The following is a 20363-nucleotide window of genomic DNA, read 5'->3' as shown; positions in this document are numbered from 1 at the left end:
TTTAGTGTGCAGACAAAGCCTGAAAAATGTGCTCAGAGTCATCTGACACCAGAGTCTCTCCCTGGGCAGAAGTTCTGTCCCTTCTCTTAATGCTCAGGTACCCTTTAGAGGCCATAGGCTAGACGATGCTTAAGCCAGTATTCGAGATTAGGATCCAGGCTTGCTGAAGTGATAGGAAAACATCCTCCCTTCCATTCTGGTCTCATCATCTTCTCATTATCTTTCTCTGCAGTAGCTGCTTCTGTGGTAATAACATTGCCAGCAAGAGACGCTGACTGCTGCCTGTTGTAGCAGAGTCCCGAGTTTCCTTAGGTCTCCCTACAGTGGCATTCTAAAGCATTGTGCTTGGCTTCTTTGTGCTAGGTAGCCGCTGGTTTGCCATGGTAGATGAAATATTATAGTTCATGATGTAAGATTATGAGTTTCTTACATTGTAAGTCACAAAAATAGCATTGCTTGGAATCACTGCCTCCCACCAGCAGCCTCCTCCCTCTCTCCCTTTCTCTTTCTTTTTTCCCCACTACCCTATCCATACATGGTTTGCTTAGGATATGTTTCCAGGTTTCTCTGAGCTTCACATTTTTTTCCTTTTTTTTTCTTTGCTTCTCCCCCAAGTTCTGAAACTGAGTCCCTAACCAAGCTGGACCGGTTAGTATGCCCTCTTTCTTTTCTCTGCACGAGTGAGTGTGTGTCAGAGAGCAGTGTAACCAATGGTGTGGCTTTGCATTGATTCTGCTTCTGTTGAAGAGTCCTCCTGCTTCTTTCTGTTCTGGTCATTGCATGGCTACAGAGCTGTCCACGTGTAAAAATGGAGTATATGGAGGATCGTAAGTGCACACTTGATGTTGGCCGTGTCAGAGACTCTCTCAACTCTCTTCCTTACCCGAGTCCTCTCTGCTCCCTCTCTAAGTGGATGAAAAGGGGGTTCGGGGTAGAGGGATTAACAGCAAAGTCCTACCATCTGATAAACCACTAGAGAGTTTGTTCTATCTAAATTTGCTTTATGCCTCAGTTTCCTCTTCCCTAGTTCTTTATTGCCTTCCTCTACCCCTTAACCCCTTTCTTTCCAGCTACCTTCTGAATATTTTTCTTTCTCTGTCCAGAGCTTCAGCTGTCAGGATGTTGTTCTTTTTACTATGACACATTAAACTCAGAGGAGTAAACCCTGGGAAGCATGTTACTTGGTATCCTTTAATAGTAATAGTTGGGTTTCCTATTTCTTCCCTAAGGGGAAATCAGTTTTCTGAAGATGCTTTGTATTACCCCTTGAATGTTGGCAATTGGCATGCATCTAAAAAATAGTTTGTTCTCTCCCCCATACTTAGAGACTCATAGGAAATGCCTTTGTGCATATATAACTTTAAACTTCCCAGTATAAGAAGATGGTTTTACCTTTCCCTTTGTGTATCCTTTTGCCCACTGATGTCTGGGCACCTGAGCTTCGGGTCCCATTGCATCAAGACTGTTAAGCCCATCTCAGTGATCCCTGCCATAGGCAGCAGAAGGAAGCACATTTATCCTCTTTGAGGAAGAAAAGCCCCGTCTTTGAGTTACGGATTATGAACATGGCCTCAGGTTGATCTCCGAGCAGGAGCCAGGTTTCTCCTGGCCTGCAACATAGGAAACGATATGCATGGTGCCTGTGGCGGGTCTTATTGTGCTTTGATTTTGTATTTGGCATTCATTAGCTGTCCCCAAGGTCCTCCTGTCTATGGTTTGCTTAGGCTAAAGCGCAAGGCAGAGAGAACGGTGTTGTACTCAAGCCAGGTTTTCTGTCTCCCCAGGCTGGTTGTGAGTTCTTTAGAAGCCCTGGAAAGCTGCTTTGCTGTTGGCCCAATCATCGAGAAGGCAAGTCACTTTTTCAAAGCACATGGAAGCTCTCTGAAGAGGCAGGAAGTCAGTGGAGTTGTCTGAGGCCCTGAGGCCTTGCAGCTGAAGAACATTTATAGTAGCATAATCTTGATTTACTAAGAAGCACCAGAGAAGTCTTCAGCTAAGGCCTTATGCCCTACTTATCGGGCCTTTATTGAGCGTGTGTCATAGAATAGGATGCGTGCTGATACAAGAATACTGTTCTGGGAATCATGAGCTTGGATTCCGTTTCCTCACCTGCTAGGAAGGAGGATTATAATTTCTGAAACTTTTTTTTTTTTTTTCTCTTTGCAGTCCATGGAGCATAACCTAGCCCTGGTGGCCTAGAAGGAAGGAGGTGGCAGGCAGAGAGTAGATAGTTCATTCTGCCTTGAGTTGGTGGGACTAGTGATAACCCTGCTGTCTTTTGCTTCAGGAGAGAAACAAGAATGCCGCTCAGGAGCTGGCCACTTTGCTGCTGTCCCTGCCGGCACCTGCCAGTGTCCAGCAGCAATCCAAGAGCCTTCTGGCCAGCCTGCACACCAGCCGCTCGGCCTACCACAGCCACAAGGTAACCGTTCTCTCTCAGGGATGCCTGTGTAGGAAAGGAAATTGCATTGCCAACAGGGTATCAAATAAGTTAGCTTTTCATGGTAAAGCAACAGCCCAGCAAAGTAAGGTAGAGGATAGCATTCAGATTACCCCCACATTGTCTATAGTTTCTTCTGAGAAATTCACAAGTGCCACTCAAAACTGAGGATAAGCCAGCAACTGGGCTCCTGGTTTGTACATATTTTTCTGTCATTCTAACAGGATCAGCAAGACTTAAGAGAGGGAGGGGGCCAGGTGCAGTGACTCACGCCTGTAATCCCAACACTTTGGAAGGCCCAGGCGGGCAGATCATAAGGTCAGGAGATTGAGATCATCCTGGCCAACATGGTGAAACCCTATCTCTACTGAAAATAGAGAAATTAGCTGGGCATGGTGGCATGTGCCTGTAATCCCAGCTACTCGGGAGGCTGAGGCAGGAGAATTCGGGAGGTGGAGCTTGAACCCGGGAGGTGGAGGTTGCAGTGAGCTGAGATCGCGCCATTGCACTCCAGCCTGGCGACAGAGCGAGACTCTGTCTCAAAAAAAAAAAAAAAAAAAAAAAAAAAGAAAGAGAGGGAAGGACATTGAGTGTGAGTAGCCTTCTCACTGGGAAAGGGTGAGGTGAGGGATTCCCTCAGGAGATAGACTGCTAGTGTTTCAGCCATGGCATAGCACGAGAGATGTACTGCACTTGTTGGTGAGACAAGTGTTGAATAGTGGTTGGAGTGCCTCTGAAGGGAAAATCTGGGGAAAGAGGATATCACCTGTGAAAGAAAGGCATTGCCAAAGGAGACAAACTGGGCCAATTTCTATAGATCAAAAAGATGACAGTTCAGACCCCTGGGGAAGAAGGGCTCTGAGAGAAGCCGTCATCCCAGAGCTTTGGTTAGCTCCTGTGCCTCCAACCCAGGGAACTGAGAAGTGTGAGTTTAAACTGCTGAGCCTCTTAAGGAAAGGCAGTTTGGGAAACGTAGTCCTTGGGTAATACGATTTTGCTAAGAAATGACTCTTCTACTGTAGGAGAAAGAAATCTGGCAGTCTGGAGAACTGAGTAGATTCGAATTTTCCCATCAGACTTTGATAATGCAGGGTTTTTATTTTTTAATGACATTAATATTTTATGTATTAGGAAACTTTATATGGGACTGCTTTGAAGATTTTTTTGTAGGTGGTTGGTGGTCATTGGCCTGTTCTCTTGAGATGAGGTAATAATCCTGACGATATGCCAACTTTTCTCTCCTCTTTGCTTTCGTACCTAGCTCTTGCTTATGGCTGACCCTTTGTCACCCCGTTGTTCTATAGGATCAGGCCTTGCTGAGCAAAGCTGTGCAGTGTCTCAACACATCCAGCAAAGAAGGGAAGGATTTGGACCCCGAGGTGTTCCAGAGGCTAGTGATCACAGCTCGCTCCATTGCCATCATGCGCCCCAACAACCTTGTCCACTTTACGGAGTCAAAGCTGCCCCAGACGGAAACAGGTGAACTTGGCCTCTGGCCGTGATCCTGAGATCTGCTTCATACACCGATTTACCCTCTCATTCTTACCGTTCTTACTGGCTTCTGACTGACTGCATGCTCAGAGACAGGGATTTTGCTTCCTGGTCTTTATACCTGGTAGGGCCTTTTGTCATTGGGATTGTGCCATTCTAAACACATTCTTTTTCTAGTGCTTATCCTTTTGATTATCCTTGTGATTACTTATGTTCTAGACATCAGATATAATCTGTCTTTGAAGTTACGACCTCTTAGAAGCTTCTGGGTAAAGCTAAGTTTGGTTGGGCCCTGGTCGCTTTAAAGCAACTGTGGCTTGTCTTTCGCTTTCATGCTGTTCTTTTGTCAGTGTTATTAATATGTGTAGCAGCTTTCTCAGTGCTTAGTGCTGTTTCCTCATCTCTTCTTATGTTGGCTGGGTAGCAGACCTGTTTTGTCATTGTCAAATAGTTAATTGCTGCCTTTAGAATTCTCTGTTATTTATATGCTCCCATATGCCATCATCATCCTGTTCGTCCTTTAAATACTACAATCCCAGAATTATTCTAGAGAAATCTCTAGAATGTTCAGATGTTCTTCTAGGGTTTAGAAGTTGAACAGTTGGAACTAAGATCTTTGAATCTGCTGTAAACATCCTAAATGCTCCCCCTTCGACTTAATTCTAACATACAATGTTTTCTGCGATATTCCTTTCCCAGACTGTTTTTTTCCTAGATGTGCCTGCTGGAATCTAGGGATAGTTGGCATATTGATTGGGGCCCCACTTGAAACTCCCTCCCCAGGCAAGCTTCCTTGACCTGAGTTAACCTTAAAACAAATTAAATTCCACCTCAGATTTACCATCGTTGATAATTTTCTTTCTCCTGCTTAGAAGGAATGGATGAGGGGAAAGAACCGCAGAAGCAGCTGGAAGGAGATTGCTGTAGTTTCATCACCCAGCTTGTGAACCACTTCTGGAAACTCCATGCATCCAAACCGAAGAATGCCTTCTTGGCACCTGCCTGCCTTCCAGGTATGTTAAAAGGGCTACTTGAATCTTGGTAATGAAGCCTGAGGTAAGGTCTGTCTTTGAAGAGCTATGACCCTTAGCCATTAGCCTTCGTTCTTCATAATCCGTTTCTTCCAGAATTCATAATTGGGGAGTAGAAGTCTGTGAGATAAATGCAATGTTCCTGAGACAGGAATTTACCAATGTAGCAGAGTGGCATTTTCTTGTACCATATCTTTTCATCGGGGTTGAATATTTTACATAAAGAGGCACTGTGTGTGTGTGTCCTCAGTGGCTTATAATTGTTTGTTTTAAAAAATCTTTGAAAACTTGATTTAAAGCCAGCTCAAAAGGCAAAAGTATCTGTTCTATGTCTAAGCTATTTGGTCTCTAACTTCTTACACTATTGAAAATTCAGGGGGAAGGGTAAGAGTCTGAATAGTAATACAGAAAGGTAGGATGATCCTGGTGCTCATTTATGTTTGGAGGACACGTGGATGGTAAACCTAGAAGGCATGTCAAGGTCATGTTTTGTCATCACGTGAGGCTGGGGGATAGTAGGGGACGTTTAGTATCTGCCTTCCTCTTCGTATTTCCTTGCCTTATCTTTTGATATCCAGAGGGTGTGGACAGCTACTTATTTCTGTGATTCAAGATATCTGGAAAGGCTTTTGAGGACAATTTGGGAAATAAGGAAACTGTTAATGAAACAAATCACAAGTAATACTTTCAGGCTACTGTGTATATGTGTGTGAGTGTTTTTCATTTTGTTTGCTTGACCTTTTATGTGGAGATATAAAAAGTTACACTTTTGTCTCAGACTCTCAAGTAGTTAAGAGTTTTTTCCTCCAGATTTTCAAATAATGTTTGTCTCCCCTTTAGGCCTAACTCATATTGAAGCAACTGTCAATGCTCTGGTGGACATCATCCATGGCTACTGTACCTGTGAGCTGGATTGTATCAACACAGCATCCAAGATCTACATGCAGATGCTCTTGTGCCCTGTACGTAGGATCATGGTCCCAGATAGCTCTCAGCAGCCAGGGAATGTCTGGAAAATTGTTTTTAGTTTGCTAAACTAATGAAATAAAATAGATTTAAAGGAAGCTGAAGAGAATTAAGTTTCAAATATCTACAAAAGCTTTAAGATCTTACTCCATGGAAGAGAACGATTTGGAAAGGGGATGGGCTTCGTCTTTCTTGTTCAGTGCTGAATCACCAGAGACTAGCTGCTTGCTACGTAGTAAGTGCTAGGTAACTCAATTGAATTGTGACTTAAATGAGGGAATGAATGAATGTGGCACATCAAGATTTCTATTTCCAGTGACCCTCTCACAGAAGCAAAGTATTAAAACTACTGATTTCAGCACAGAGCTAAAATGTGCACTGGGGGCCTGCTCATCTGATAAAAAGCCAAAAACATTTGTACGGAGCCAAAGTGGCTTCAGGAGCAAATGACCTGCCAGTTTATATCACCAGGAACTGAGAGACAGGAAGTTAGTGAATGGCTTTTATGTGTGCCAGATCAGGAAGAGGGGATTAACTTAACCTGCTGAACTTGGTCAGGTGGGTTGCAGGTGAGAGTAGCGAGGTATTCCACATGCGTGTGAGTGAGTGGCCAAGAAAGGAAAGTGTTCTATAGAGAGTTTCATGAATAACATGAAACCAAAGCATGACAGTTTTCTTTTAAACTTCAGGATCCTGCTGTGAGCTTCTCTTGTAAACAAGCTCTCATTCGAGTCCTAAGGCCCAGGAACAAACGGAGACATGTGACTTTACCGTCTTCCCCTCGAAGCAACACTCCAATGGGTAATGTGAGGTCTGGGTTTAGGCTTGAGCCTGTATTTGGGAGGAGGGGAGAGAGGGAGGTACAGTAGCATTAGACATGCTGCTTATGTTGACCAGGGTCCTGGAGACTTTTGTTTATATATTTTTCTTTTTCTAATCCTACCTTACCCCATAAGGAATTTAAGGTGGCACATCAAAATGTATGTAGTAAATAGAATAAAAATAAAGATCAAAGGCTATGGGAAAATAAAAATACTATGGTAAAATCAAGATATGGAAAATCCATATTACAAGGTCCTTCATGGTTGTTAGGTGAGGGCCTTATGTTTGGCTGAAAACTTCCTAGGAGCCATAGCAAAAATAAAATCACAGTGACCAAAGACAAAACAAAAACATGACTTTTCTTGGCATAGAAGCTCTTCATTAAATGTCCATTTTGTTGCCAAAGGGTCAGAATCCTTAGTGTACTTACCTACAGTAAGTTGGATAGCAGATTTCACAGGAATTGCACTTATGATACTCTTGGACACAGTCAACAGCATAACATTTTACAATTCAGTAAAAGCAATTCTAACAGGTGTCTAAATAACAATGATATAATTCTGGTTACTTGGTTTGATGTAGAAGTAAATTTCAAATGGAAGTCACTATATACTTTTTTTTTTTTCAATGACTCACTGAGTATGATGATACTGAGTCACTGTGTACTTTTAAATTTTCTTTCTTTCTTTCTTTCTTTTTTTTGTGTTTTTCCTCTGAGACAGGGTCTCACTCTGTGGCCCAGGCTAGAGTGCAATGGTTTGATCTTGGCTCACTGCAACCTCTGCCTTCCAGGATCAAGCAATTCTCATGCCTCAGCCTCTCGAGTAGCCACTGCTCCCAGCTAATTTTTGAATTTTTAGTAGAGACGGGGTTTCACCATGTTGGCCAAGCTGGTCTTCAACTCCTGACCTCAAGTAATCTGCCTGCCTCAGCCTCAGAAAGTACTGGGATTACAGACATGAGCCACCCCCTGGCCTGTACTTTTAAATTTTCTAATAGCAGTATTATAAAGAGTTAAAAAGTAAAATTGATTTACCAATTATTTAATCCAGTATGTTAAAAATGTTATTTTGGGCCGGGCATGGTGGCTCATGCTTGTAATCCAAGCACTTTGGAGGCCAAGGTGGGTGGATCACCTGAGGTCAGAAGTTCAAGACCAGCCTGACCAACATGGTGAAACCCCGTCTTTAAAAAAAAAAAAAAAAGTTATTTCAACATATTGTTAATATAAAAAATTATTAGTGAAATATTTTGCCTGTTTTGGTACCATCTTGGGAATCTAGAATGTATTTTACACTAGTGGCACATCTCCTTGTAGACTAGCCATGTTTTAAGTGCTCAGTAGCCACATGTGGCTGGGACAGTGCACGTCTAGAGGAATGTACACAACTTTGTGATTTTCAGACTGTCTTCCTTGAATATCATTTATCTTGTCTAAGCTTTTGGATTAGGCAGCAGTTTGTGGCTCTTTTCTCCGGCAAGAACCTGGAGTGGAGATAGTTTGTTTCTAACCGACATATTTACATGCTTTAACAATCCATTGAGTGGAAGGTGAGGTCTCTGTCCTCTTCTGACAATTAGGAGTCTCACCTGGACTTCTTTATTAGAAGGCCTTATCACCTTCACACAGAAGCAGGCACAGGCAGGGCCTGCAGTGGTGTCCTTGGTTTCCAGTCAATAGTTTTACGCTTCAATTCTTGTTCTTCTCATAATAATTACAGAGTGTGACAATCTCACTGACCTAGTTGTTTTAGAAAAAAGTAGTGAAATAAATTCTAATCTGCCATGACAGACAAAAGATAAAGATCACAGTCATATGATTTTTTCCTGTCTTTTCCAAGGTCTCCTGAGAGTTAGTGGGAGCTTGTGGGGCCTACTGGTTTTAGATATCTCTGCTTTATGTAAATCCCTTTGGAGTCCAAGGTTGTTTCCTTCACTAGCTGGAAAATTTTATTTCTGTGGGGGGCAGGCTGTCACTGCCAACTCCATCTTCCTAGATGCTGTAGGTCCAAGAAGTAAGAGAACCAGGGCAAGCATAGCACCCTGGAGGTTTCCCACTAAAGTGATGCTGAGTGCTAGCTGGTAGCTTGTCTTGGGTTTTTATTGCCACATGACTTATCGCACCATTTGCCAAGGGAGGAAAGCAAGCACTTTCAGGTGACTGGGGTTTCTTTGACTCAGGAGACAAGGATGATGATGACGATGATGATGCAGATGAGAAAATGCAGTCATCAGGGATCCCGAATGGTGGTCACATCCGTCAGGAAAGCCAGGAACAGAGTGAGGTGGACCATGGAGATTTTGAGATGGTGGTGAGTCTCTGGCAGCAGGAGAAGGGGAGGAGGAGCTTCAAAACTCTCCTCTAGCTCTTATTCAGTGGACTTCCAGAAGTTACCATTTACCATGGGACACTGACAGAGCTTTCTCTCTGCAGTCTGAGTCGATGGTCCTGGAGACAGCTGAAAATGTCAACAATGGCAACCCCTCTCCCCTGGAGGCCCTGCTGGCAGGCGCAGAGGGCTTCCCCCCAATGCTGGACATCCCGCCTGATGCAGATGACGAGACCATGGTTGAACTAGCCATTGCCCTGAGCCTGCAGCAGGACCAACAAGGTAGAAGGCCATGCCAGGAGCAAAGTGGCCCATTGGCCTTGCACAGGAAAAGAGGGTTTGGCAGTTACTGATTCCAGCTGACTTAGCTTGTCCCCAGATTTGGGGAGAGGTTGATCTGGGTGAGAGCTGTTCAGAGATACAGGTGGAGAGTGAGAGGGATGTGGTGGGAATTTGAGTCTGAGTGCCAATCTCATAGTTTCTGCCAGTTTGGGTCATTTCCTCTTGAATCTTAGATTCCTCCAGCCTGTGTCCTGCCTGAGCTGAAGGAAGCATTCCACCATCTCTGTAACTGAACTTGGCGGGTGGACAGCAGTGGCTGTTGGCTAACTTCCTCTAGGCCGGAGGGAGTCACATGCTGGTGTTCGGAGACTCTTGAGGGCAGCAGGTGGCCAAAGTAGTGCTGTGGATGGGACCTGGAGGGGATGTTATGCTCACTCTCCACTTGTTTCCCAGGCAGCAGCAGCAGTGCCCTGGGCCTGCAGAGCCTGGGACTGTCCGGCCAGGCACCCAGCTCTTCCTCTCTGGACGCAGGAACCCTCTCTGACACCACAGCATCAGGTAACTGTCCACAGCAAGGAGCACGGCTCAGGGCCCCAGGACCCTCAGGCCTTGTTTCCACTGCTGTGAGAGTGTAATGGGCAGCTGCTTTGACAGGCCATTCTGGACTTCCTGCTTCTGCCTTGGCTTTAGAAACATGGGTGTGGAGGGTGTAGTGCTGTGGCTCGGCCACGCCACACGTAGCTCCGCTTCCTCACACTTTGCATGCTGCCTGGCTTCAGCTCCTTCCCCACGGAAAAGCCGAGAGAGCGGAATGCAGGCCGATCAGCTAGAGGGCTTCCACTGCAGCTTCCAGCATTCTTCATCAGAGTGCTAACATTTTAGACAATATGAAAAGAGAGACAAGAAATAGAGCTCCTACCTTTTACCTTTTTTCTCTTCATTTGCAAATAAAAGGAAAGCTACAAGAAGCTGGGTTGTATTTCAGAATTCTTGGTTGGTGTGACCAAGGATCAGGGATCTGTGAGATTGAGAGAGAGGGTTTTTGTGGACAATCAAAATCTATAGGAAATCTCCAGAACTCATCTTCTCTTTATTTTCAATCTTTTCCCTAATCTGATAAGAAAAAAAAAAGAAACGTTTCCTGAATAGAGAGTTGGACCACATGGAGATACTTGGTCAACCCCTGAATAATTTAACGTTGATTTGTAGTTTTTTAGACTGATGCTTCCTTGTATTTGTTTTTGTTTGTTTTTTCTTTTCTTTTGGAAGTTTCAGCCTGGGTAGATAAGAAAGGGAGAGAGCGGTCGGCCCCACCCACTGCCATGGCTTGTTGCTTTTCTCAGGTCTCTTTGGTTGCTGTCATTTCAGGCTCTGAGGTTGCTGTTGTGTTGTGCCAGTCGTGTTCCCGCTGTGCTCTGTGGCTGTCTTGGCTTTCCTCCTCCATGTATCTCATCCAGCATTTTCCTCCTGTCTCAGCTCAGCCCTGTTCCTGGATGCTGTGGCTGTCTCTGGGGAATTTCCTTGCTTCATTATTAGCATCTGATGAGGATAATTAGGAGGTGTGAAATTTCCCATTGAGCTCCCCTCTGGACCACTTGCCAACAAAACCAAAACAGGGTTGATTCAAGAGCTCATGCTAAATGATTTCCTAGCATAAGCAAAAATTGACTGATATCAAAACAAGTCTCATTAAAATTCAGAGTTCTATGCTTTAAATGGTAATGGCTAGTTTCAGATCTCTCAGCAGGTGTCAGTAACACCTAAAACAATGGTGACCATGAAGCGTTTTAGCTAGAAACTCAGCGTCCATGTCACAGATTCTCATTGAATCTCTGCACTGTTCTACTTGCACCGTAATGTAAACAGCGAAGGAAATGCCCAGTGAACTGGGTTTTCTTCACTCCTGTCTGAGTACTGTTTGCAATGCACCATGTATAGTGTTTGTTCCTGTTAGTGATTAACCAGCAAAGCAAATCTCTCCCCCTTTTTTTTTGACGACAGGATAAATAAACTGCATTGTGTCCTATGCACTATGTGGTTTGATGCTTTCATCCCAAGAAGGGTTTTTTGTTTGTTTGTTTGTTTTTTTACCTGTAACAGCTCTCATTACTCTCTCAGCTCCAGCCTCAGACGACGAGGGCAGCACAGCAGCGACAGATGGTTCTACCCTTCGGACCTCCCCTGCTGACCATGGTGGTAGTGTGGGCTCGGAGAGCGGGGGCAGTGCAGTGGACTCAGTGGCTGGCGAGCACAGTGGTAATGTGCCATGGGAGGTCCTGTCTCCTTGGGCAGAGGGTGGGGACAGAACAGGAATCTCTGCTTGGATCCTGGGATTGGTTTTTACAAAGAAAAGCTATAGAGACTCATTGAAAGTCTTGTGGAATTCATTTGGCCTCAACTTTTGAGTTTCAAATGTTCAGTAGCTTAAGCTCAGGGGGTTAGTATTGAAATATTTTACAGGAGCATTAATTATCTGTTAGTGGAAAAAAGCAATGACATGCATAATTCTTTTTTTTCCCTCTCACTCTGAAACTGCAATTACCTGCATAATTCTAAATCGTGATTAGCCTAAAACAGTTATTGTGTGACCTTGAAACCCATTATCCTATGGTTTCTGCTCCTTATTTATTTGGGGAAGAGTTTTTTTAAGCCATCTGATTGTTAATGATCTGTTGTGTTAACATAGCAGACCATCCCTACAGTCTACTAGCTGATGAGGTAGGGCTCTAGAATGAGGGAACATGACAAAGCCATTTTGGTTTGAACTTACATATCAGTCTGTTGTTAGCAGTCAGATACAATTTTTACAGAAGAGATTAAGATCGTTCATCTAGAGGGTCTTATGTACTGGGGAAGGGTGAATGGCTACTGTGAGAGTGACTTAGCATAGTGCTGGGGGGGGTCTTACTTAGCTTTACATATAAGAAAAAAAATTCTAATGCTACCAGTTATTGTCAACTATTGCTGCTGCTTTAGAATGCACTGGGTTCCATCATGCTTTGGGAGCTGACTTGTGCTTTTTAAACCATTTTCCTCTAGTGTCTGGCCGGAGCAGTGCTTATGGTGATGCTACAGCCGAGGGGCATCCGGCTGGACCAGGAAGTGTCAGCTCAAGCACTGGAGCCATCAGCACCACCACTGGGCACCAGGAGGGAGATGGCTCCGAGGGAGAAGGAGAAGGGGAAGCTGAAGGAGATGTCCACACTAGCAACAGGTCAAGACCTTTTCCTTCCTGTCTGAGACTATTTCAAGAAAAGTAGGACTGATCAGTGGCAGGAGGTAGAGTGGTGATAACAGTGTATTTCTTTTGTAATATAAAGGTGTAAACTTATGAAACAGTTTAAAATCTTAGGAAGTGCTCTAGGTCTGTCTTGGACAGAATTATTTAAATCAGTTACAGAGAGAATAGAAAGTAGTCTTTCTCTAAAGGCTGCTCTAAGTACCTTAGTAACTGTAAAGTGGTTATCATAAAAACATGTCTTCCTTATTCAAATCTTTCCAGTTTCATCAATATCCATACACTCAGTATATGCCATCCTCTTTACAAATTTTACTGCTGGAGGCTCAACATTTAGGTATACGTATTAGGTAACCTAGAAGTGCTCCTTGTTTAGCATGCTTGTAAGGTGAAGGAGAAATAAGACATAGCAAATACATGCATATGCCTAGAAATACCAGTAATGGAGCATTTTGAAATTGAGAGTGATATATACAATTCCACTCCATTTTGTGGTGGGGTTTGGTACTAGATTGGTGAAGTGAATGTATTCTTAACCAAGAGGTAACTAGAGAAATAGAAGTAAAACCTGAAAAAAAGACTCATGATACAATGTTTGTTCAATTTGTTGAGGCCAGCAGTTCTTATATTAGTGCAAAAATAGTAAGTCAGAATTTTTTTTTTTTCTGTTTTTGAGACAGGGTCTCTCTCTCTTGCCCTGGCTGGAGTGCAGTGGTGTGAACACGGCTCACTGAAGCCATGACTTCCCAGGCTCAGGTGATCCTCCTGCCTCAGCCTCCCGAGTAGCTGGGACTACAGGTGTGCGGCACCACACCCAGCAAATTTTTGTATTTTTTTGTAGAGATGGGATTTTGCCATGTTCCCCAGGCTGATCTCAAACTCCTGTGCTCAAGTGATCCACTTACCTCCACCTCCCAAAGTGCTGGGATTACAGGTGTAAGCCACCATGCCTGGCCCAGAATTTTGGACCTGATGATTTTTGTCAGGGAAAAAATTGGTGCCTGATGCAGTCAGGCATCAGAGTAAAGGGGGCATCAAAGAGTGCCTTCCACGTTCCCTGTATCCTGCTGGTTGAACGTAAGATGCTTACATCTCTGGGTGGATTTCTCTGGTTCTGTTAATAGATGATACTTTGCTAGAGTTTTTTTTTTTTTAAATCTCCTAACATTTTTCTTTTTCTTTTTCTTTTTTTTTTTTTTTTGAGACAGAGTCTTGCTCTGTCTTAGCCTCCTAAGTAGCTGGGATTACAGTTGCATGACACCGTACCCAGCTTTTTTTTTTTTTTTTTTTTTTTTTGTATTTTTAGTAGAGATGGAGTGTCACCAAGTTGGCCAGAATGGTTTCCTGACCTCATGATCCATCTGAGTCAGCCTCCAAAGTGCTGGGATTACAGGCATGAGCCACTGCGCCTGGCCTAACATTTTTCTTTATATGATTTCTAGGTTAATTCCCTTGTGTTTGGTTAACTTGGTCTCTATGATTTTTTTAAAATTTACTTTAAAAATTTACAATCCATTCTGCCTTTGTCTTCTAATTGATACAGTTGAGTTCATTTATAATTCGTGTTGATTGCTAAGAGATTTTGAGTGGATGTCTGTCATTACTTTGTGCTTCTTATTTGTTCTGTGTGTGTCCTTTTCTTTCCTTTGTGGCCTTCTTTTGAGTTGACTTGCTAGTTTTTCATTCCTGTTTCTTTCCTTTTTTCCTCCAGCTCTACAAGTTTGGAAGTTGTTTACTGTTTTTAATCTTTCAGTGGTTATACTATACATTTTAACGTGCATACTTAACCTTATCCAAAATGAAATTTAGCTAATAGCTATATCTTCTTCCTGAATGAGGATCTTAGAAGACTTTACTCCTTCTTCTCAATATAAATCATCATTTTTCTGTGTTTGTTTTCATTTTTTAAATTTTAATTAAAAGCTTTAGGATTTTACAGTTTATATGATCAGTGTTCAAGTTTTACTCATATGTTTACCATTTTCTATGCCTAACATTTCTTTATACCTCTGAGACCTCCCTTCCAGGATCATTTTTTTCCTGAACGTTATCATTTAGATTTTCCCTAAAGGAAGGGTTTCCTGGTTTACAATATCTCAGATTTTGTTGGTCTGGAAATATCTTTATTTAACTTAATTTGGGGATGTATTTTTGGTGGGTATAAAATTTTGTGTTGGCAGCACTCCTGACCTCCCCAGTTGAAAATGGTATTCTGTTGTTCCCTGGCTTTTGTTATTTCCAATGAGAAATCACCTCCTATTTTAACCGTTGCTTCTTTGAAAGTAATATTTTTACTGCTGCTTTTAAGATCTTCATTTGTCATTATTTTTGCAGTTTTACCAGGATATGTGATTTATTTCTTTACATTTATTTTGCTTAGTAGTCTTTGGGACTCTTGAATTTGTGGGCTAGTGTCTTTTATTGTGGAAAAATCTCATCTATTAATCTTATCATATATTATTTCTGCCTTATTTTCTGTTACTTCTCTTTCTGGGATTTCAGCTAAATAGAAGTTAAACCATCGTATTCTCTTCTTAATGTCCCTTAAAATCTCTTTTTCTTTTGTGTGCCTTGTGCTTAATTATTTATAAATTTATCTATTTAAGTAGCATTAAAAAACATCAAATACTTAGGAATAAATTTGAAAGATATGTAAGACTTCTACTGTGAAAACTGCACAACTTAAGAGAAATTAAAGAAGACCTAAATAAATGAAGAAATATGTCATGTTTGTGGATTGAAAGACTTGTTGTGCAGATAATTGTCTTCAAATTGATATAGATCCACATAGTCTTAAATTTTAGCTGGAGTTATGTGTTAAAATTGACAAGTTGATGCTAACATTTATGTGGATTAGGCAATATTGAGGAAAATTAATAAAGTTAGAGGACTTTATAGAACTATAGTTTATTATAAAGCTATTGTAATTAAGACAGTGTGATAATGGTATGAAGATAGACAAGTAGATTAGTGGAACGGGATGGAATTCAGAAACAATTTCACACCTACCTGGTCATCTGATTTATAACAAAGGTGACACTTATGAACAATGAGGGAAAGGAGGGTTTTTTTCAATAAATAGCAATGGGTCAGTTGGAAATTCACATAGAATAAAATGAATCTTGACCTGATCTTATATGCAAAAATTAATTGAATTATAGATGTAAATGCAAAGGGTAATACCTTACTGCTTTTAAAAGATAAAATGTCTTCATAACGGGTTTGGCGAGGATTTATTAAATAGGACACAAAAGTATTTTTTATTTTGAGGTGGAGTTTCGCTTTTGTTACCCAGGCTGGAGTGCAATGGCACGATCTCGGCTCACCACAATCTCCACCTCCTGGGTTCAGGCAATTCTCCTGTCTCAGCCTCCTGAGTAGCTGGGATTACAGGCATGCAAAAGTGTTAAAAAGAAAAAAAAAAATCTATAAACTGGACTATATTCTCAGCAGCTATTCAGTTTTTTCCTCCCCTGTTCTTGGTGTTAAGGGGGTGCAGGTGCAGGGAAGAGTGTGAGGGAAGTCATTTATTACTGTTTACTTTTAAAGTGAGGGTTTAGCCTTCTGTGGTTCTTCTATGAGGTTGTCAATGAAGACCTTCCCCGCTGTCCATAGAGGAGGTTTAAAGAAAAAAAAAATGAAGACCTTCCCACTTAAGGAAGATTGTTTTCTTTTATTCCTGTTCCAAATGCCCTGTGAGGTCCTAGCAACCGGAGGGTCAAGTTGGCTTCAGAACATCTTGGCCTTAACTTTTCAAATTTCAGATTTCCCTAAAATTTGTCTCTGAGCTCTGCTTACATCTTTGGCCTAATAACTTTTTAATTGCTAGTGAGCTCATTATTACTTTTATTTTGACTTTGTATCTGATGATCTTTCTTAGTTCACTTATTCTTGTTGTTTCTTGGTTTGTTTTCTTTTGAGACAGAGTCTCATTCTGTTGCTCAGGCTGGTGCAGTAGCACAATCATAGCTCACTGCAACCTCTAATGCCTAGGCCCAAGGAATCCTCCTGCCTCAGCCTCCTGAGTAGCTAGGCACATGCCACAATGCCCAGCAATTTTTAAATGTTTTTTGTTTTTTTGAGACAGAGTCTCACTCTGTTGCCCAGACTGGAGTGCAGTGGTGTAATCTTGGCTCACTGCAATCTCCACCTCCCGGGTTCAAGTGATTCTCGTGTCTCAGCCTCAGCCTCTCAAGTAGCTGGGATTACAGGTGTGTGCCACCACACCTGGCATCCGGCTAATTTTTTTGTTTTTAGTAGAGACGGAGTTTTATCATGTTGGCCAGGCTGGTCTTGAACTCCCAGCCTCAGGTGATCCACTCACCTTGGCCTCCCAAAGTGATGGGATAACAGGTGTGAGCCACCGCACCCGGCTTAGTTTGTTTTTTGGTCAAGACAGCATCTCACTGTATTGCCCAAGCTGGTCTTGAACTCTTGGCCTCAAGTGATCCTCCTGCCTCGGTCTTCCAGTGTTGGGATTATAGGTATGAGCCACTGCACCAGCTCACTTATTTATTCTAACGATAGATTCTAGTGGATTTTCTGCATCCACAATCTTGTCGCCTACAAATAGCAGTTTAACTTTTTTCATTCCAATCTTTATACCTTTTAATTTCCTTTTCTTGCCTTATTGCATTGGCTAGGACCTCTTGTACAATGTTGACAGAAGTGGTGATGATAAACATTAGCTCATTCCCAAACTCAGGATGAAAAGAATCAATACTTTCTCATTAAGTATGATGTTAACGCAACGGTTTTTTATGGATATTTGTCAGATTAAGGAAATTCTGTTCCTAGTTTGCTGGGAGACTTTTAAATGGTTGTTTTTTTTTTTTTTTTAAGACAGAGTCTCACTCTGTCACCCAGGCTGGAGTGCAGTGGTGCAATCTTGGCTCACATCAACCTCCGCCTCCCGGGTTCAAGTGATTCTCCTGCCTCAGCCTTCTGAGTAGCTGGGATTACAGGCGCCCGCCACCATGCCCAGCTAATTTTTGTATTTTCAGTAGGGATGGGGTTTCACCATGTTGGCCAAGGATGGTCTTGATCTCTTGACCTGGTGATCTGCTCGCCTCAGCCTCCCAAAATGCTGGGATTAGAGGCATGAGCCACTGCACCCAGCCCTTAAATGGAGTTTTCAAGCTTTCCATTTTCTTATGTTTCATGTATTGAATTGCTTATGTGGTTTTTCTCCTTTATTTTGTTTAAGGTTATAGATTACATTAATTGATTTTTCTATTATTAAACTTACCTTGTGGGGACATTTAGTCATGATGTGTTATCCTTTATATCATATGATATGATTTGCTAATTTTTAGTTTAGGCTTATAAATTTTTCTTTGAGATATCTTTGTCAGGGATTGGTATTCACATTATTCTGGCATCATAAAATAAGTCAGGGCATGATCCCCTTTTCTCTTGTGCTATAAGAGTTTATATAAGATTGGTATTTTTGCCATAAATTCTTTTTCTTGTTTTTCTCTTTCCTCTTCCTTTTTTTGAAACAGAGTTTCGCTCTTGTTACCCAGGCTGGAGTACAATGGCGCAATCTCGGCTCACCGCAACCTCCACCTCCTGGGTTCAAGCAATTCTCCTGCTTTAGCCTCCTGAGTAGCTGGGACTACAGGCATGCGCCACTATGACCAGCTACTTTTTGTATTTTTAGCAGAGACGGGGTTTCACCATGTTAACCAGGATGGTCTCGATCTCTTGACCTCGTGATCCACCCGCCTCGGCCTCCCAAAGGCCATAAATTCTTAGAGAAATTCACCAATGAAGTCATCTGAGTCTAGACTTTAAGGGAAGATTTTAAATTAGGTTTATTCTTTAAATGCTAGAGAATTATTTTTATTTATTTTGGTTTTAATATTGGTATATTTTACAAGGAAATTTGTTCATTTTATTAAAGTTAGTTTTACTGGTGTAAGCCTGTTCATGTGTTTTTTTCTCATCTTTTTAATGTCTTAACAATCTGTAATGATTTACCTTTTTTCATTTCTGACAGTGGTAACTTATGTATCTATTCATTATTTCCTTTCTTTTGCTTAATTTTTTACTATTTTTTTTGTTTGTTTAATTTCCTGTTCTATTTCTGGCTTATGAGATACAAACCTAAATCATTTAATCATATGTATTTTAAACCTACTTTAAAAATACATATTTAGCTGTGCGCAGTGGCTCACGCTTTTAATCCTATCACTTTGGGAGGCTGAGGTGGGCCGATCACTTGAGGTCAGGAGTTTGAAACCAGCCTGACCAACGTAGCAAAATCCTGTCTCTCCTAAAAATACAAAAATTAGCCTTGTGTGGTGGCACATGCCTGTAATTCCAGCTACTTGGGAGGCTGAGACAGGAGAATCACTTGAACGTGGGAGGTGGAGGTTGCTGTGAGCTGAGATAGCGCCACTACACTCCAGCCTGGGTGACAGAGTGAGACTCTGTCTCAAAAAAATATGTATATATTTGAAGCAATGTATTTTTTTCTAAAATTCCATCTTAATCTTGCTTTGGCTGCAGCTCACATATTTTGATAGTGTTCTATTTTCATTGCTGTTCAATTCAAACTGTTTTCTAAATTCTGTTGTATTTTAGTCTTTGGCCCATGGGATATTTAAAAGTATGTTACTAAATTTCCAAACATTTGGGAATTTTCTACTTATCTTTTTGTTACTGGTTTATATTTTAATTTTCCCATGGTTGGGAAACATACTGTGTGATTGTAGATTTTTTGAAATCTCTTGAGACTCATCATTACTTCTAAAATGGTGTTGTATCTTCTTAGGATTTTCCTTTGTGTTTAGGAGGAGGGTGAATTTAGGTAACCTAGCCATATTGGCAATGGAAGTCTCTGTAGTGGTTTTAAGTTAACCTTGTTTGTATAATTAAACAGAATTTTACTTTAAGTCACCAAAGAAAAGGAAACTTCAGTTTTTGGTGCTGTGTTTATTTATTTATTTATTTATTTAAAGTTTCAAAAGTACTGTATAAGAGTTTGAAAATGTGTAAGAAATTGAAAAAGAGTACTTTGTAAGAGTCGGGTATGGTGGCTTATGCCTGTAATCCCAGCACTTTGGGAGGCTGAAGTGGGAGGATTGCTTGAGCCCAGGAGTTTGAGATCAGCCTGGGCAACATATGGAGACCCTGTCTCTACAAAAAATAAACAAATTAGCTGGGCATGGTGGCATGAGCTTGTGGTATCAGCTACTCAGGAGGCTGAGGTGGGAGGAACTCTTAAGACCAGGAAGTCAAGGCTGCACTGAGCTGTGATTATGCCACTGCACTCCAGCCTGGGCAACAAAGTGTCCCTGTCTCAAAAATAAAAATAAAATAAATAAAATAAAATAATAAAATAGGAATGAGTGACTGATGTTTGAAAATACTCTGCTGTGATCTTGGTCCAAGTCTAGACTCTGCTCATTTTATTGACTTTTTTCTTCATGTGTGTGTATTCACATGTGTGTTCTCCAAATCTGAAGATACTAATCCATCTCAAAACAAATTCATCTTCTCATGTTTTATGTTCAAACTATTGAATGGCTGCTGTCATCTCACCTTTCCTCACTTGTACCTTGTCCTTCTGTGAGCAATTCTTATACGTTTTTAGTTCCCACCTAGCTTGGCTAACTATTAACAGACACATGCGTGGTATTCTGAAGAACAGTTAGCTCCTTCCTTTGAGTTCTTTTTAGAATGATAATTTATAATCCATGTAAGACCCTGTACTTTCTTTCATTCGTTCTTATTTTGGAAACAGGCTCTCACTCTGT

At 41.6% G+C, this 20363-nt stretch overlaps 1 protein-coding gene across 4 annotated transcripts in view; it reads left to right on the top strand.

Annotated features, from left to right (window-relative positions):
• The window catches only part of UBR4 (ubiquitin protein ligase E3 component n-recognin 4), a 139581-nt gene that overhangs the window by 60870 nt on the left and 58348 nt on the right, over positions 1-20363 (top strand). Inside the window, exons 50-62 of one of the 4 annotated variants that reach the window (XM_064363363.1) lie at positions 616-648; positions 1785-1848; positions 2288-2422; positions 3745-3919; positions 4631-4714; positions 4804-4944; positions 5803-5924; positions 6618-6729; positions 8932-9062; positions 9185-9362; positions 9816-9920; positions 11481-11618; positions 12402-12576. In XM_064363363.1, coding sequence (XP_064219433.1) covers positions 616-648; positions 1785-1848; positions 2288-2422; positions 3745-3919; positions 4631-4714; positions 4804-4944; positions 5803-5924; positions 6618-6729; positions 8932-9062; positions 9185-9362; positions 9816-9920; positions 11481-11618; positions 12402-12576 — 1593 coding nt within the window. The remainder of the gene's footprint in view (positions 1-615; positions 649-1784; positions 1849-2287; positions 2423-3744; positions 3920-4630; positions 4715-4803; positions 4945-5802; positions 5925-6617; positions 6730-8931; positions 9063-9184; positions 9363-9815; positions 9921-11480; positions 11619-12401; positions 12577-20363) is intronic. The other 3 variants (XM_064363364.1, XM_064363365.1, XM_021668430.2) reach the window with 3 other exon arrangements.

This window comes from Aotus nancymaae, unplaced genomic scaffold, assembly GCF_030222135.1.
Source record: "Aotus nancymaae isolate 86718 unplaced genomic scaffold, 86718_ANA_hifiasm-v0.15.2.pri h1tg000053l, whole genome shotgun sequence".
Classification (NCBI taxonomy): Eukaryota; Metazoa; Chordata; class Mammalia; order Primates; family Aotidae; genus Aotus; species Aotus nancymaae.
The sequence above is the reverse complement of the archived record's forward strand: the minus strand, read 5'-3'. Positions and strand labels throughout refer to the sequence as shown.